Source organism: Cydia strobilella, chromosome 16, assembly GCF_947568885.1.
Source record: "Cydia strobilella chromosome 16, ilCydStro3.1, whole genome shotgun sequence".
Taxonomy (NCBI): Eukaryota; Metazoa; Arthropoda; class Insecta; order Lepidoptera; family Tortricidae; genus Cydia; species Cydia strobilella.
In genome coordinates this window covers 11,210,983-11,228,600 of record NC_086056.1, presented here as the reverse complement: position 1 = coordinate 11,228,600, position 17,618 = coordinate 11,210,983, and the positions used below count along the sequence as shown (strand labels likewise).

General features: G+C 37.7%; 1 protein-coding gene across 5 annotated transcripts in view; it reads left to right on the top strand.

The window, feature by feature from the left end:
- The window catches only part of LOC134748317 (synaptosomal-associated protein 25-like), a 46,185-nt gene extending 28,873 nt beyond the window's left edge, over positions 1–17,312 (top strand). For 3 of the 5 annotated variants that reach the window (XM_063683079.1, XM_063683078.1, XM_063683075.1), the window contains 5 exons: positions 1,960–2,008; positions 2,779–2,896; positions 5,850–5,978; positions 10,344–10,488; positions 13,973–17,312. In XM_063683079.1, the coding sequence (XP_063539149.1) occupies positions 1,960–2,008; positions 2,779–2,896; positions 5,850–5,978; positions 10,344–10,488; positions 13,973–14,035 (504 nt within the window). In that variant the 3' untranslated portion in view covers positions 14,036–17,312. Of the gene's footprint in view, positions 1–19; positions 69–931; positions 981–1,959; positions 2,009–2,778; positions 2,897–5,849; positions 5,979–10,343; positions 10,489–13,972 lie in introns of all 5 variants that reach the window. The other 2 variants (XM_063683077.1, XM_063683076.1) reach the window with 2 other exon arrangements.
- Positions 17,313–17,618: the final 306 nt, after the last annotated feature.

Below are 17,618 nucleotides of genomic sequence, written 5' to 3'. Positions count from 1 at the left end.
GTTTCTGCGGCTGGTTTAGAGCAAGGAGGCCGGCATTCGAACTCTGGTCGCTCTAGACGACCAGGGAGGTGAGTGATCTGCAACATTTGCAACACTACTTTACAATTATCTATTTTGCCTTTTTCGCTAACCTTGTTCAAGCGTCGTAGGGCTTTCAGCTGACCCGATGGGCTCGTCGTAAGAAGACTCGAAGGGGGTATCTCAATGACTAAGTATTTAAAATTCCGTCACTGCTAAATACAAAGGTGCGGGCCTTCTCAATCCTGATGTATTAATACTATACTTACTTCATATCCAGACTGACCATGGAATACCCACATCTTTGTATACTTTATTGGTTCCGTAGTTATTTTACACCACTTGCACAACTCGACATCGAGTGCTATCTAACTTCCACAAAGGCTAGCAGATCGAGCGAATTGACATTACAAACTATAATCTGATGTTACTTACATCCTGCATTTCAAATGTTCGTACTTGACTCTAAAATTTACAACTGTACCTAAATCACATGCAACGATCGTAATAAACGAGCGAAGTAAATTCGAAACGCTTCTCCTCAACGCACGACTCTTAACATCACACAAAATAATCATGATTCATATGAAACTGAGCACAAATGAAACTTTATCTGGTTTTACTTGCAAGCTTCACTGCATGCATGTCGTTGTTGATCGAGTAGTGTGTGTTAGGGCCGCGGCGACCGGCGGCGTGCGGCGTGCGCCTTGCCGCGAGTAGCGCCGCCCGCCGCCGCTCGACGCTCGCGCACGCGCCCACGCTCGCTGCCTCGCCACGCTCGCAGCCGCGCACGCTGCCGCCACGCACGGCTCCCGCGCGGGCCACCCCCTTACGGCGCACCGCACCCCGCCACCCACACACCTGATACTCTCTCTCCTACGATATATTATTTTGATTTGTATTTTATGTATAGAGCGAGGACGCCGGGGGGCAAGCGCTTCATATGTTGAGTCACCAGGGCGGTAAGAGTTAAACTGACACGTGGGTAGTCGAACCGTGAGAACGTCTGTGTTGAATGTGCAGTTAAAACAGTAATCTCTTTGTTTTTCTTTGACGTTTCTCTTGACTAACGACTTATCTGAGATCGATGTTGCGTGTGTTTCTTTGTTTCGATGGGGTTGATTTTGAAAACATAGTGTAAATAGATAAGCCCGATGGCCGTTCGTTGCTAATTGTCGCCAAAAACTGTAACTCTATTTGCTGAAGATTTAATTTGAATGAGCTGCGCAATCTGTTTAGTTCTTCCGTTGATATGTATCTATCGGAACGCTTTTTATAGGTATATTTATTTCTCCTTCCGAATCTACTGTTCTCTTCTCTGATACTGCGGTAACTGAAATGAATGCGCGTTTACCGAGTGTCTGTTCCGTATAGATTAAATGGTATACGCCTCACATCTATGGCTAGCAGCGTACTGTTAATGTTAGCGTGTACAGTAGGTAACTGTTAGCTGGCGACGGGCGGGACCGCAGGCGCCGGTCCTCGCCGCTCGCTCCTCGCCACACTACATATTAGAATGTTCATTTCTCTTCTTCAACTAAGTCAATTACTGTTTTGCTAAAATCACTTATCATTTAGGAATGGCTTTATGGACGCTCATTTGCTAAATTGATTTATTTTACCATCATCGCCGAAGGAGCGGCCGCCCGACTCGCCGAGCGCGCCATGTTCGTTCATGTCATGTATTTTCTGTTTTGTTTTTAGTTCTGTTTGATTGTGTTGAGTTGAGTTGTCCCGTCGCGTTGCGCCCTCGCACGCGATGCCGCGCCCGCGGCGCCCGCGCACGGCGAGCCGTGCGCTGGTCGCTCGGGCGCGCTGCGCTAGAGCTGGTAGCAGGCTAGCGCGCCCGCCCGACTAGCGCTGCTAGCGCTCCCGCCGTGCGCGCGCGCCGCTCACTGCATTCGTTTGGCGAGCTATAGTGACATCATTATTGTGTTGTAGAGTCACGAGGTGGGCATGAAAACCCTGGTCATGCTGGATGAACAGGGCGGTAAGCATCCAGTAGTACTATTTTACATCACACTTTAGTCGAGCTTTTGTCTGACATGCCAGTTCAGATTTTATAAATTTTATTGAATGGCGATGATCTTTTGACTTTAAATAACGATTCGAAATGCTAACGAGTAATTTTCTAATGGATAAAAATGAAGGTAAATTAAAATTATCATGACCATAAGTAGATTAAATTATTAAAGCAATCTCCGGTCCCATATTTTCCTCGTGAATTGGGACACGGAGTTTAAATAGAAAAAGAGTATGTTAAAAGTGCCGTTTGTTTTCTTTAGTTTTTTCTCACGCATCTAGCTATGCACGTTCTTCTATCTCGCTGTTAATTGCATGATTTTTAGTATTTGATAAGATTCTAAATGTTAGACACTACGAGTATTAGTAATTAAATGTTATCACTTAGTCTCAGCACATACATAATGATACTAAAGGTAATGTTCAATTTAGTTATTTCCAGATCAAGTGTAAGACATAAAAGAAACAATCCAATAGTTAAAAATACCTACTATAACTGCTTACACATATAGCATTAATAACAGTAGTTCAAATTTAAAAATCGCTGCATGAGAGTAACTAGTAAGTAATAATTAAAAAATACGCTACATCTGTCTTACACTTATTTCTGGATTGTCGAGAGCGTTGAGAATTTACAAAAAAGTCGGATTAAAAATCGCGTTAGTTTGGTTAGGCGCTTGACACACTTGCACGTGGTTTGGCAGGGCGGTTCTAAAACGTTTGTGTGTGTGTGGACAGAGCAATTGGACAGGATCGAGGAGGGCATGGACCAGATCAACGCGGACATGCGCGAGGCGGAGAAGAATCTGTCGGGCATGGAGAAGTGCTGCGGGATCTGCGTGCTGCCCTGCAACAAGTAAGTACAGACAGATTTTTTTAAACAAAAAATAAACACACAGCTGCAAATGTGCATAGCACTCACTTTACTAACGGAATTCATTAATAAAGTGGGTATGCACTTTCGCAGATCCATGAACATGATAAATAGGGGAGACCGAGGTGAGTTATGACACAGGAGAGTTGTGACATAAGTAGTGGATTTTTTGGAACCTATTAACTGTTAGCGAGCTCTTAACAGGGCGCGTTTGTTAGCTGATAACTTGAACTAACAAACGCCCGCTATTGCGAGCTCGTTATTAGTTAATAGATTCCAAAAAATCGACGATGTCACAACTCTCCTCTGTCACAACTCACCTCGGTCTCCCCTACCCTTTTATCAGTAATGGTGTCCACAGCCCTCTATAACTCAGACGAGAAGGTTATTGAGGATGCGCGATAGTTTTCCGAGACGTTGAACTGGTTTTATACTAAGTTTAAATTATTTATAATTATTGAGCATTACACATGTCAGTGGTACCCAGCGAAACCTTTAACCACACCGTAGTTAACAATAATGCTTCCACACCTACCCTTTAAGATATTATAATAATAGTTCTTTATGTACAGGTAAACACCCATTTCAAATAAGTACAATATAAAACTTCAAGTTATAACTATATTAGCTTTGTTAGCCAATAGTTAAAAATGGAAAGTATCCAGAACCCAATTTTATATCTAAAGAAAGTAGCAAAGAGACTGAAAATGGATTTTGAGCCTGAATTACTTTGTGCTACAATAGACTATTTAATTAGTGATTGTGTCTTGATACAATTTAAGAATCAATTGAAAATGATCGAACTTAAACTATCGTGAGACATATTTCAAAATATTTAGATAAGTACGGTTTTTACTCACTATTATTTTTAGTCGCTTTTGGCGACATGTTTCGGATTCTTTGGGAATCCTTCCTCAGGCACGAGTGTCCGCGGCGGTTGAAAATGTATTAAGATTGAACCCTAACTTCACTGGAATTAGAGCTTTCCAGATTAAGCTACCCTTATTATGATAATTTATTTTTGAACAATTTTGCGATGCGACATAAAAGTTCGCAAGAGGCATTTCATTTTGTTATCGGAAAATATTCATTGGTTAAAAGTTCAAATCCGCGAGAGATTGCGTTGTTTTCTATACATTGACTCACAAATGTACCAACTTACCAAGTCTTGAATAAAAGATAGCCTAAAAATTCAAGTAGCGTTCAGATTTTCTCAGTTATGAATGGCCTACGAAGTACCAGATGCCCGTGAATGAAGTCAAGGGGCGCTTGGCAGGCTGCCCGCATTTCGTGGGCCGTTGACTTGTGAGTTTTGAAAAGGTCAACTATGGTTCCGTGCGTACACGAGTCACGAACATACGGACCTGTTGGATGTAAACACTAAACGGTTGAAACTCTGCTAATAGGCTTAAGCTGTTAAAGTGTGCTGAAAGCCAGTTTAAGAGCGTTTGAAAATGTGCTTTACTGCGTGAGGACAAGGTACTATACTATTAAATGAGTGTACAAATGCAGTGTATATGCAAAGCGCAGGACTAGCGAGTTAACTTAAATTGCATAGTTGCAACAACACTTCAAAATAACTTTTAAACTAGTTGTTTTACAGACGTATGAATTCCTAATTCGCGTAAAAATTTACATTAGTTGTGGACGTTGTGGTGATAAAAACTACTGTTTTTATTTGTATCATAATTGTAATTAAGAAACATCTCATCACGCTATTGAATAGAGCATCTAACTTTTTTTTTATAATAACAATGTGTCTGTAATATGTCATTTAACGGATATTATTTCGACAGATATAGCGTTACGGGTTATATTATGCCTAGTGATATCGCTAAAATGCGAATAGGATTTTGGACTGTACTTGTACAGTCAACGTCAAATAGAAAATGACAGCCAAAGTGGCCAAATATAACTGAACACATCCTTATTTCTAGGGTTACAAAGGTTTTGTCCGTCACTATGTATTTAATGTTGACTGTAAACTAGTAAGATAAAAGTAAAAAAATCATTGCTTTAATTTATTAGCACGCATATTCGGAAACGTGTTACGGAAATAATGTTTATCGCGTGACTTGGAATGTTAATCTAATATCTAATCCAAGCTGACGGCTCGGAATGTTATTATAACCTATTATTATAATAGTAATAGCACACAAAGAAAGGTCGAGTGTACCTGCTTCCGTGAGAGTAGTTTCGAGCCTAAACCAACACTGAAAGGCAATGTTTATGAACGTTCCTAAGGTTATTAATGTTATAGAAACGGTGTGGCTATTATTAGTGAGTGTAAATCGTCAGCTGACAACCTAAAACACACTAATTACCACCACTAGCTCATAGCAACAGTGAACTGGTATTAATACCAAAGTGATTTGACACACCTGACGAAATATACACCTCGACTTTACTACTACAAACAGTCAGATACTGTAGTAATATAAGATACATGATAGTCGTTTATACCTTTTTGTGTTCTTATATTGTTTTATGGAATAGAAAATTTCCAACATAATAACTTTACTTATTCAAATATTAATGGCTTAAAACTTTGCAATTCATGTGAAATTACCATTTCACTGCGTATAACGCGATGTTGGTAGGGACTAAGTGCTACGAAGATTTTTGCGGTTAGCTGGTTTGAAAAATGCGTAGCAAAGATACACATAATTGCTACGCGCTACAGTCGGATCATATTTCCCTGCTATTCCATACATGGAATGTAAGACATTTAAACTTCATTACGAAACGGAGATGGTATATCTGTTTAGAGTAAGACTGTTTATGGGTTTCTATATTTGTGCGTACGAATGAATGTTCCCAATTATCTCCAAAACTGAATTATAACAATGGTTCTTTATTAGTTTTTGACTCGACAAAAGGCACTCTTATAATTTTTTTAGGAGTTTTTAAATTTGATCCATTAATAATTTTGCAGGGGAGCGTCGTTCAAGGAGGACGACGGCACGTGGAAGGGCAATGATGACGGCAAGGTGGTGAACAACCAGCCGCAGCGGGTCATGGACGAGCGTAACGGCTTAGGCCCGCAGGCCGGCTACATAGGCAGGTCGGTACAAATACTTATATGACGCAAGGATTCGACTAAAATTACGACATATTAACTCATTCACTGCCGGCGACCCGCTAGGCGGGTTCTGTGTTCGTAGGCGATGTGCGCTACATACGTCTTTTTTCGTGTTATCGGCTACGCTTGTAGCCGTATTGTAGATCCTAGCTCGCGCTGGCAGTGAATGAGTTAAGGCCAATTCAGATTTAACAATTTATATGGTTTTCATCTTATTTTGATACGATCTTGGGTATCCAATAAGTGCGAGGGATATGCCTCATAAGACGACTAACAAGCTTAAATGGAGTTGGGCGGGACATGTTGCCAGGCAGAATGATGGCAGGTGGACCAAAATGTTGACGGATTAGTGGCCGCTTTCGGATGAAAGAAGCGCCTGGCGTCCGTTGGCTCGTTGGGTGGATGACGTTCGAAAAATCGCGGGGCACTTCTGGATGAGACTAGCCCAGGACCGGGATAAGTGGCGTACACGAAGAGAGGCTTATGCTCAGCAGTGGGCGACTGAAGGCTAGAATGATGATCATAGCACCAATCAGCATCAGCGTTTCACGCTGTCGGCCTCATTGTCGTCTACGAAGCATTTTCACTACACCCTGGGTTACTGTTAGCCTTTTGAACCGATTTTGCATGTATAACCAGCCTTAAATATGCTTCATTATTTTTGTATGTGGGTAGTTTTGTTGCACATTGTAGTTTTTCCTCAGTCACCCGTTGACCACGAACGCTGTAAAGGGTTCGAAACGTCGGGATGTTATAAATTCAATATACGCGATATAATCCGGTTTCATAGTTTTATTTCATGAATAACTATCACGGTAACCGAAGACCATATTTTGAATTTAAATTTTTAAATAATTATTTTGTGGTAGGTATGTTGATAAGTATATATGCCGATTTGAATTAGACCATTACGACTATCAAGTTGTAACACGTAAATGGGGTTGTGATATTTGTGAAAAACTGTTGGATCACAATTATCCAGTGCGAAGCAAAGTAGGAACATTTCACGGTAACCAAATTGGCTTAGTTCTCACTCATAGCAACCGCCTGTATAAAAAAGATTTTTCTAACAAAAATGCCTTTAAATAAAAATTCACTGTTCGTAATAAAATTGGCACAGTCTCATAAAATTCATAGTAACCACGCCCTCCCATTCACGTTCCATAATACGAGGTCACTACGGGAGAATGCAACCCAGATGTTGCTGACTCATCAATTTCACTGGCAGCTCTCCAAGATTTCACTTACGAGGGTTGCTACTTATGTATCCGGAATGGGCCACTTACTGAACCAATATTAAAAATATATATACAACATATAAAAATGGAACTCTTTGGAAGTAGAATACAGTTTGTTTCATATGTATCATATGTCTATCAATTGGTTTTACATTGTAGCGCCATTCTAAAAATTACTTGTTTCATCTTCAACCTGGTTTTACTTGTGAAAGTTTTTGTGTGATATTTTTTTTACAATTTACGACTTTGATTGGTCGAGTGGAGGAAACGAAATGGGAATTGCCCAGCAATGGGACACTAAATTAAGCTAATAAAAAAAACGGTTTAGTGGGTTTAATTGTGGTCGTAGTACGCTTATGGACAATTAAAAAAACGCTTCAAATCGGCTGTTATCCCACAAAATATAGATGCTGTGCGCGAAATCATAATGCAAGATCGTCATAGTACATATCGCGAGATAAAGGCGTCTCTGGGCAATAGTATGACGAGCATTTGTAAGCATGAACATTTGACTGTTAAAAAAGAAAACATCGCGAACAAGCCGTTTTTGCGTACATAATGTACGTTTTGTATACCAAAATCAGAATGGAAAAAGTGATATGTAAAGTGGTGTCAACGTATAAAAAAGTACATCGTTCATCTGGGCCAACAAATATAAAAACAATAAAACCATATAAGTATCTATAAATTTTTTTTTTTGCTTTTCCGGATACTTAAGTAGCAACCCTCCGTAGTAAGTCATTGACTGTCTAGACGCCTAAAAATGCCTGTACGAATGAGTGGGTGTAGCGGGGCTGGAACATGAATTATGTTGTCTGGTAGTGTTTGCAGTACCTTCACCTTCACATGCTACTGAATTCGTTTGTAGATCCTTTGTTGTGCTTATAGCTCTGTAGTTGTCAAGATTACTTTCATTCCTCTTTTGAATTAAAGTGATCATTACAATAACGATGAATTATAACATTAGCTTTTATTAATATAGATTGTAAATCATATCTAGTCTGTGTCAAAATGTTTCAATATAATCCGACGTGGGTTTTTACCCTTAGATGCATGAAGTATCAATATTGCTACTGAACCTTGCTGAAATTCTAAATTTAAAGTGAATTTAGTTAACACTTTAGTTCTTTTAGTATGAGTATTGATCCTTTATGCATCTAAAGGTTGTCAGTCAAAAATGTAGCATTTACGTCACCCGGGCAAATCGATTGACACCTTATTAATCAAGCTCGGTTCAGTAGCTCCCACGCTACGGCGAGTTACACGCCATAAAACATACTCGTACTTCACGAGTACATACCTACTCACATAGACTGCCAAAATCATAAGCCTACCTATATTTAACTAGTCGGTTTAAAAGATAATATATACCTACTATTACTATAAACCACAATATATGTACCATCGATTAAATATCATCGATAAACAAAAAAATATATGTACATAAATCTTCAATTGTATTTAATTTTACTAAGTAACTGATTTGGTTACAATCTCATTCAAAAGCACCCTGGCGCAAATGCTACCTTCAATGTAAAAAAAAACATGTTTGTAGAATTGAAGCGTTAGTACCTACCTTCCTTCAGACTCAATTTGCGTAATGGATATTGAAATATCCTTTTTGCCAATTGAATCTAAAAGAAGATACCAGGGCTTGGAGAATAGCTGCTTGCCTAGCTATAAGTACTTACCCGAAACGACTACAGAGTTTGAACTGCATCAAAATGTCTATTTATTTTTATCACTGAATAGAAATCCGATATATACGTAGTTACGGATTCGTTGGTAGAGCAGTTACGAAACTGCATAAAGCGTATTTGGCTAATGCCAAATACCTCCGAACGACGAATTATCCCGAAAGCGGACTGATATATGGAATTATGAGCTTTTTGGAATCACTTGAAGTTTGGATGAATTGTGATTGTGTTGGTGTTGGTAAACATCAAAAATCAAAAACACAACCCAAACAATTTTAATTTATTCCTATTCTACTCGTCGACTTTAATGGTTGAATTAAGACTTCGTATACCAAACTGTAATCGCATACTTTTCACTATAGGCTCATATTCATATTTTATTTACAATATTTATAATATTACATGTAATTTTTATTTTTTTATTTTTTTTAGATTGTATAATTTTTCTAAAATAAATAATAATATTTAGGTACATTCGTAAAAAACTATAACAATTATGTAATAATAATCAGTAATCAGTGTGTTTATTGCTGTCATAGGTATACAAGTTGGTACATTTATTGGTTCAGCTATGAAGCCCTGTAGGGCAATGCAATATAACTTAAATCTAACTTAATTACTATGGCTTAAAGCTATCCCTAATACATTGCTTATAATGACCATGCATCATATTATATTATATTATATACATTTTTCAAACGGTTACAACACAATTAATTAATACTAAACAATACAATTAATACTAAAGCTCAACTTTCAAAAATTCGTCATAGCTGTAGAATGTGTGTTCGAGAAGCCAAGCCTTCAGTCTAGCTTTAAAGCATTGCAGCGACGGTGACGAGGTGACCTTCACAGGTAGGACCCATTATGTGGGTCAGCTTATCGGACCTTGCTAGTCTACGTTTTACCGGGAGAAGTTGCTTAGGGTTCCGTAGCGTGCAGGCTGAGCTCTCGATTTAACTACACTTAATGTCTTCTTACGAAACGCTTTAATCAACTGTAATTAATTCGGCCAATCACGTGTCGCCAGATTAAGGATAGAACAATAAAATATCAACGCGCTACTATTTAATGAATAAGAAGTGCGTTGATGGTTTTTGTACTATCTTTTTATCTACTGAGATATTTACCTAAGTTTGTCTAGTTATTTAGGTTTTATAGTTGAAAAAGTATTATTTTAGTTGACTTGAAGAAAAAGTATTGTATACAATAGTAATATAATCAATTAATCAAGCTTTTCAATCTCGCACCCTACTTAGGCCACTTAGCAAGCTTCGTGGGTTAAACACGGTACCCGACTAAAAAGCTCGAATTTGAAGTATTGACGTCCAGAAGTCAGTCGCAAGTCAGATCCACTCAGCTGATGCCATGCTATGCTATATTTTAAATTGTAATCAAACTAATAATTCCAGGATAACAAACGACGCCCGAGAAGACGAGATGGAAGAGAACATGGGCCAAGTGAACACCATGATCGGTAACCTTCGCAACATGGCGCTGGACATGGGCTCCGAGCTGGAGAATCAGAACCGCCAGATCGACCGCGTCAACCGCAAGGTACGGGGGGATAGGTGGGGGGGATGGTGGACGCGATTTCGTGGGGGTTAGGGGATGAAGTAGGGGTTGAGGACGGTTTGAATTCGGCTTTGCGTCTGGGCCACCCAACACTAGCGTCTTTCGAGCGTCGGCGTCTAGTCAGCGCTATGGAAAATAGCGTCGCTGCGCAGTTGCGCCAACGTTGCGTCGAGCAGCAGCCGTAGAGTTGACTAGTCGCCGACACTCGGCCGACGCTAGCTAGTGTGGGGTCTCTCTAACTAAAGGATATACTTATTAAAGGGCATTGTGCGGTTCAACTGTAGATATATGATTTCTAACGTCGGTGTGACTGTCTCACGATTGAAAAAAAGCCTATTCAGCATAGAACGCAGTTTTTGCACCAAGTTTTAAGGCCACAAGCTCTGTAATACTAATCTGTAGATGGTAGTACTCAGTCGCCATCAGATATATCGGTGCGGCTAAGGGGCGTCTGAACACTCACTCTGAAGCCCTGACAATAGAAGCGTGATTAGATATTTGTGAGCGCCTTGGCCGCTCCGATATATCTGATGGCGACTGTACGGTGGCCTAAGATCAGTTTTTTATTGACCATTCAAGAACATAACATGACAATCTTAGGCGCATGTAAAATTTGTTAGTAACTAAAGGCACACAAATTCGTAATTGAAAATTTCAATTTGTCTACCTAAATCGAAACATTTCAAAGAATATAAAAGTGAACATAAAGATTATTTGCCAATTTAGAAATAAAATGCCTAGAAATACGAAATCGCGTACACCGAAATTAAAACTAACGTAATTTAAATTTATGTGTCGTGAATTTTATGTTTTCAGTCGGTCTTTTTGTTGGGGTGATTTCTATTTCTTTACTCCGCTTTGATGAGATTGATATAAAACGTATGCATCAAAGTGTTGTAAATCTTGAAGCTTTTCTATGAATATCTTCAATGTTGATATTTGATCGCAATAGTAAAAAGGTTACAGTACGTCACTCCTATTTTTAATAATGATAAGTACTTGAAACTAAAATTAAAGTTTATAGAAATCTTAAAAGATTACCTACTTTTACCTTTTTACCATGCGCTACAGTCATTGACATTTTCACCATATGATTGTTGCCTGTCACTAGCAGTGGAAGTGTGAATAGAATCTTTGACTTGCAGTCTCTGTGATCTATCTGTAGCTTGACGCCCTCCGAAATTGCAGTTTCGCTTACTTGGCAATCTTCACCGTAAATTTCTCGAGCATGTGTTCATGGCAGCTGACATATTTGGACAGACAAAGTACATATTTTAGAAAAGAAAATCGATATTGAGAATTAAACCGATTGCTTTACTTAAGTCCGCCTTTTCTAATGAGGTTTTTTCTTTTGTGCAATAAAGATTAAATAAATAAATGAATAAATCTTCTTTTTGGTGTTGCCTGGGTTTTTTCCTCTTTTATTATTTTTTTTCCGTCGAACTGCGACATTTAAACAAGATTCACACCTGAAAGAAGATATACGAATTAGTTTTGGACCATAATAGGGAATATTACGCGAAACTATGCGCAGGTGGCGCCACTACCACAATCTGAGGGCCCATCGCGAAACAAGAAAATCGAAATTTCGGATTCGTGTTTCCCGGTAGATCCTCTGTAAACAAACCGCCTTGATGCATAAATGTCATATTTTATTATCTCTGAAAACTTGTTAAAAACCTGTTAAAGGTACAGTATCATATAAGTTACTCTATGGTTTACTAAAAAAGGCTAGTGCTGCACTCTGGTGGCAGAACATTGCAGTAATATCCCCTATGTGGAGCTTTTGGACTATAGTTACCGACTATTTTACGTTACCGACAAGTCAAGAAAGGTTCGAAGATTTTTAAATAAATATAAACTTTGTCTGTGCTCATATGTCCGACGCTGTACAAGTAGGTAGTGTATGGTAGAAGCGATTGGGTGTTGTAACAGTGTTGTGTCCATACTGTCCACCGACGGAACATAACAACATCTATCCACACTGTCATTGTGTACCGAGTGTTAGAATCACATCCATGACTAACATACCACAAGACTTTCAAGTCCCCATAGATGGCACTAGGGTCCACCCTTCAAACTAAATTATGCATTGACCGTAAATAAAAATCAAATACCGCCAAACAATAAAAGTAGATTGTAATAAAATGATCGCGCAGTTGACTATTCGCTGCCCCAATATTACAGGGTTCTATGTTACATTTTCAAGATAGTTGAAATTCGACTTAATGTCACTATGATAAAGTTCAAATTTCAGTTCGATAAAAGTGAAACATAGAACCCTGTAATATTGGGGCAGCCTATTGTTCCCGGTAGATAAGAATTGCATTTTGACACCTGTCATTTCAATGTATTTTATAATCTATTAATATTTTTTATACGAGTGGCTAAAAAAGTAGTGTTATGTTTTTGTGGGTTATAAAAAGTATACAAATGATAGGTGCTAAATTTTTTTTTGTCGTGTATCAAAGTATAGTTTAAAAAGCGTCATTTTGATACGATTACACAATAAATTAATTGTGACATCGAGTTATGATTTTTTGTATAAGGTCATTGCATTTGTCATTAACATGCCCTCAATTATAGTCATTGATAACACTGTCATTCACTTGATAACATAAAATAACATAACATGTGTGCTTCGTTTCAAAAACAGCGACTGTACACTAACAATGCAAAAAATACATGAATGTGTGTAAGAACAACTACATAGTTGAGTTTAGTTACACTTAGGCCCACTTGCACCATTCACTAACCCGGGGTTAACCGGTTAAAGCTGTAGTTACCATGGTTACCATTACAATTTGATACTGGGTTAACGGTTTAACCGGATAACACCGGGTTAATGGGATGGTGCGAGAGGCGCTAATAGTCTAAACAGTGACTTATTTAGGATGCAAATAATATAAGGTTAGATGGGGTAAGTGAAACTCATACTGTTTATCTTTCCGCGAGCAAAATAAACTATGTTTATCTTACCTCACGTGACCTTAAATTAATAATCTTTCGCGTAGCATAAAAGTAATAAAACTAAAACAGTGTACAGTCAAGTGTAAAAATATGGGTGCATATAACTTACTCAAAAATATGTCCCATAGTTCTTAATTCGCTGACATATGAGCTATGGGACATATGTTTGAGTATGATGAGTGCACCCATATTTTTACACTTGACTGTACATATTTTTAAATATTGTATACTAATATTTTCTGGCGACTTTGTCCGCGTCAAAGTCCTTAAACTGATAAAAAAAGCTCTTATTTTTTTTATTTAGATTGGTATACCTATACAACAAAAGATTTTCGCGTTTTCTATTGTACTTGTTACATTGATTTAAGATTTCAATTCAAAATTTTTGCAAGTGAGATAAATGATTTAAAACCAAGTTTTTCTTACACACACTCACCAAATACGCACAGTCGCTGTGCATTGAACAAGAGAAACAACCGCGTATTCTGTTACGTAGGGCGAATCGAACGAAACGAGGATAACGCTGGCCAACCAGCGGGCGCACGAGCTCCTCAAGTAAACGTCGGCGGAACACCACACAACACACACGCGTCTCGTGGTCGCGGACTAGTATTAATAGCCAAAAGTGTAAACAAATTTAACTTAGACTTAAGTTACGTACCTACACGCTTGCGGAGGCAATCGCGGCGGCTTGTTTCCATACTGTAAGGTTAAAAGCGTACGCGCGATTGCTAAAGTCGAAATTACCCGCCTCAGTTGCATCCACGAGTTCTGGATATGTGTCCGGTTTAAATCCTTCTAGGTCATTTAATTATTAATTTGTATTCGATTTCGATAATGGAAAACTAAATTGACACATACCTAACCTTAAAATAGGCCATAACCTCAAAAAAATACAAGGACTGCCGTGAAATGTGTACTAATCTGTCAATGTTTTCGAAGACTGCAAGAATATGAAGAAGTTACATCTTTGGCTATTTCTATTGACGTAATATACTTTACGGGAGCTGAGTTCATGTTGCGAATAGGCGTAAACGTTATTTACACATATACTACCACTTTCCATCGACTACACTAGTCATGAACTCGTGTCAAAAAGTGAAACATAAAGTCTAACCCCCTTATTCATAAAACTTTACGGCCCTGATTTAGTTGAATTATGTTTTATCCCTTTCTTACAAATACATAAGTCAAAATAGCAGATAAAGACAAACGATTCATAGCTAATTCAGGCCAGTAACGCGTTTATGAATAACGCCATAAATCGTTACGATTAGTAATTAAAACGGGGTGTCACTCGTATCGTATCCCGTCTTTTAAGATATTTTAGAAATATGACATTTAAAACCTTCACGCTTTGTACACAATATTAAATCACATGTACAATCGGGTCTATCGCGAATTTATTTTGTTACCTATATTTACCGACGTTTCGACACAGGTTTCACTGGTCCCCTGGTGGTATAGACCCGATTGTAAATATGATTTAATATATTTCAGAAATGTATTAAAAAGGGGCATTCCACAAAATGGTCTACTTTGTCGGGGAAGTGACGCGTACCCTAATAACCTTCAGAAATCGGTATTATATACCGTTGAATTTAAAGCTAAGTTATCAAACAAAGCTTTACCAGAAGTGTTAGAACTATAGCGTCACGTACACTCTTTTCTGGGATGCCCCAAAACTACTGATAGCGTGTTTTAAACTACCACGTTATTCCTACTGTTGTTTCTAGAAATAGCTTAAATTGGGATTGACGATACGCGTGTCTAAAACTGAAGAAAGTATCTGAATCGTATGATTACTTCGAACAGCCGTTGCACAGTGCAGGCGATATAAAGACACTACGAATATAAAAAACAGCCAGTTCGTGACACAAAACGCTCGCTTAGCCGTTGTCACTTTACACAAGTCCTCCAGATTAGATTTACAAAGCGGCCAATAAAAGTCGTACTTAGTTCCACTATTTTGATACATTATTTGGCGGTAGTGTGATTGTTGTGAGGCTATTTAAATGTGGGATTGGAACTAAATGTGACTTGATTTGTGTGAGGTGATGACGCGGTAGTCACTTTCTGTCCACTGGTTGAGGGTACTGTAACACTGATATTTGTATAATAGATATTCTCAAAGCATAAAGATGTCATTATTAGTCTTGTAAACGTATACTACATAGTCTACATAGTAATAATATAGAATTTTACGCAATCGAGGTTCTAGCAGTGATTTCACTATGATCTAAATAATAGTAGTTCATGTGATTTGTTACATGATGAAAGGCATTTAGATACGAGTGTGGGTTTATGAAATGAGCTGAAAGCGAGTTTCATAAAAACATCGCACGAATGATTTAACGCATAATTATTACAGTTACATACACTGCTTTATCTACACACATATTATAATATAAGCTCAGGAACCGTATGTTACGACCATGGGCGACCATGGGCAGGTAGTTGCTGGGGGAAGCAGCTGCTCCCCATTGCGGCATTTGATCTAACACTCAATAAAATGTCATCTTGACTGATACTAGAAATGAGGTCAAATCAAATTCCTTTGTTTTTCCGAGAGGGTGTAGATAAACATTTTAATAGCTTCTGTCACCATATCGATTTTAGACATTATGTCTGAAACTGACAGTAGCGGACTAAATGACAGGAACAATGTGTTAGAGAACCTCCATTATTTTTACATAGTCGTCTTCGCATTCAAAAAAGTGGTGCTTTATTTTACATTTTACCTGTAGTTTAATTTACGGTTTTACCCGACCACGTATTGAACAGTCCCTCAACCGGTCTTAGATATAACTTCGATATTTATAATAGTATCTTTAAATGTGGATACTTACATTAACCCAAATGTAAAATTGTTAAGATCCAATTATGTGTACTACAATGCTTAGGCATTCTACTGTGTTAAGTGAACACTGTATCTTAACTCTCATTTTATACGTTTAGTTATCTATCGCTGTACTTCTATCGCTCAAGAACTAACTTACATATCCTAAAAACTTTCTTTTTTACTCTCTGACATGTACTAACTTTTTGAATCTTGATTTTGATACTTCAAAAAAATATACAACATTTGAATCGTATGATAATGATCTTTGGTGCTCATTTTATACAGTAGATCTGTGTGCTGAAAGAGGATTATCATATATTCACATATATAATATTATTCTCGTATAACAGTTACTACATAAAATATACCTACTTAGTAAGAGGCGTTGAAAGTTATTATTTTGAGAAAATGCATTTACCTGTTGTTAACAAATATCATAGAGCTAATGTTAATGTTAGGAATTTGCTGGACGCTTACAGTTGAAGTGTTTTCAATCACTACTTATTTAAATTATTTCTGTAATACAGAACTATTGTTACTTTTGACACTGTTTAATGAAAACTCGATATATTTTCTTGTTAGAAGGGGACGTGTAAATGGCAATAATGTATGGAAGGCTTGGTTTGATATGTGATAATAGGTTGAATTAAGGAATCAGTATTTAGCCACGTTTCTTATAAACTTTTATGGATCTGATACGTATCAGATGTTTTTTCTGATTTCATAGGAGCATTTATGTAATTTTAAAATATTTTAGATCGATCTATTTTTCGTAGTATCAGTATACACGGAGCCAGCTATCAGACGTCAGTTGAAGCTTAATGGACATATCCTTGTGAGATGACATATCTGCTTCTATGAAATTCGGCCAGTCAGTCGATGTACCTACTAAAAATATAATACTAGCCAACTATTATAAACTACGTATTAAATTACTCTACTTATTTTCTATTTATTTTATGATTAAATAAAAATATTTTAATTTCTAAAATGATTTTGTTATTTTATTTACAATTATTTTTTAAGATTTTACTGTCCTATTGGTAGGCGGGGTGTCAGAAGTAAAAGGGATATGGATATCTCAATATACTTTAAGTACTGTCAAGTATAAGTTATTTTTAAGCAGAGCGGCCGAACAATTAAGTTTAATAAATAACGCTCTTAAGATTTTGGATGAAATGTATTTACCTAGTCAATTTTTAACTTCTAAGAATAGGTCAATGTATAGTCACGTTTTGAAGTGCACATGCGAATAACATGCGGCACACTTATTTCCCTCAAAATACTGTTGACTACATAT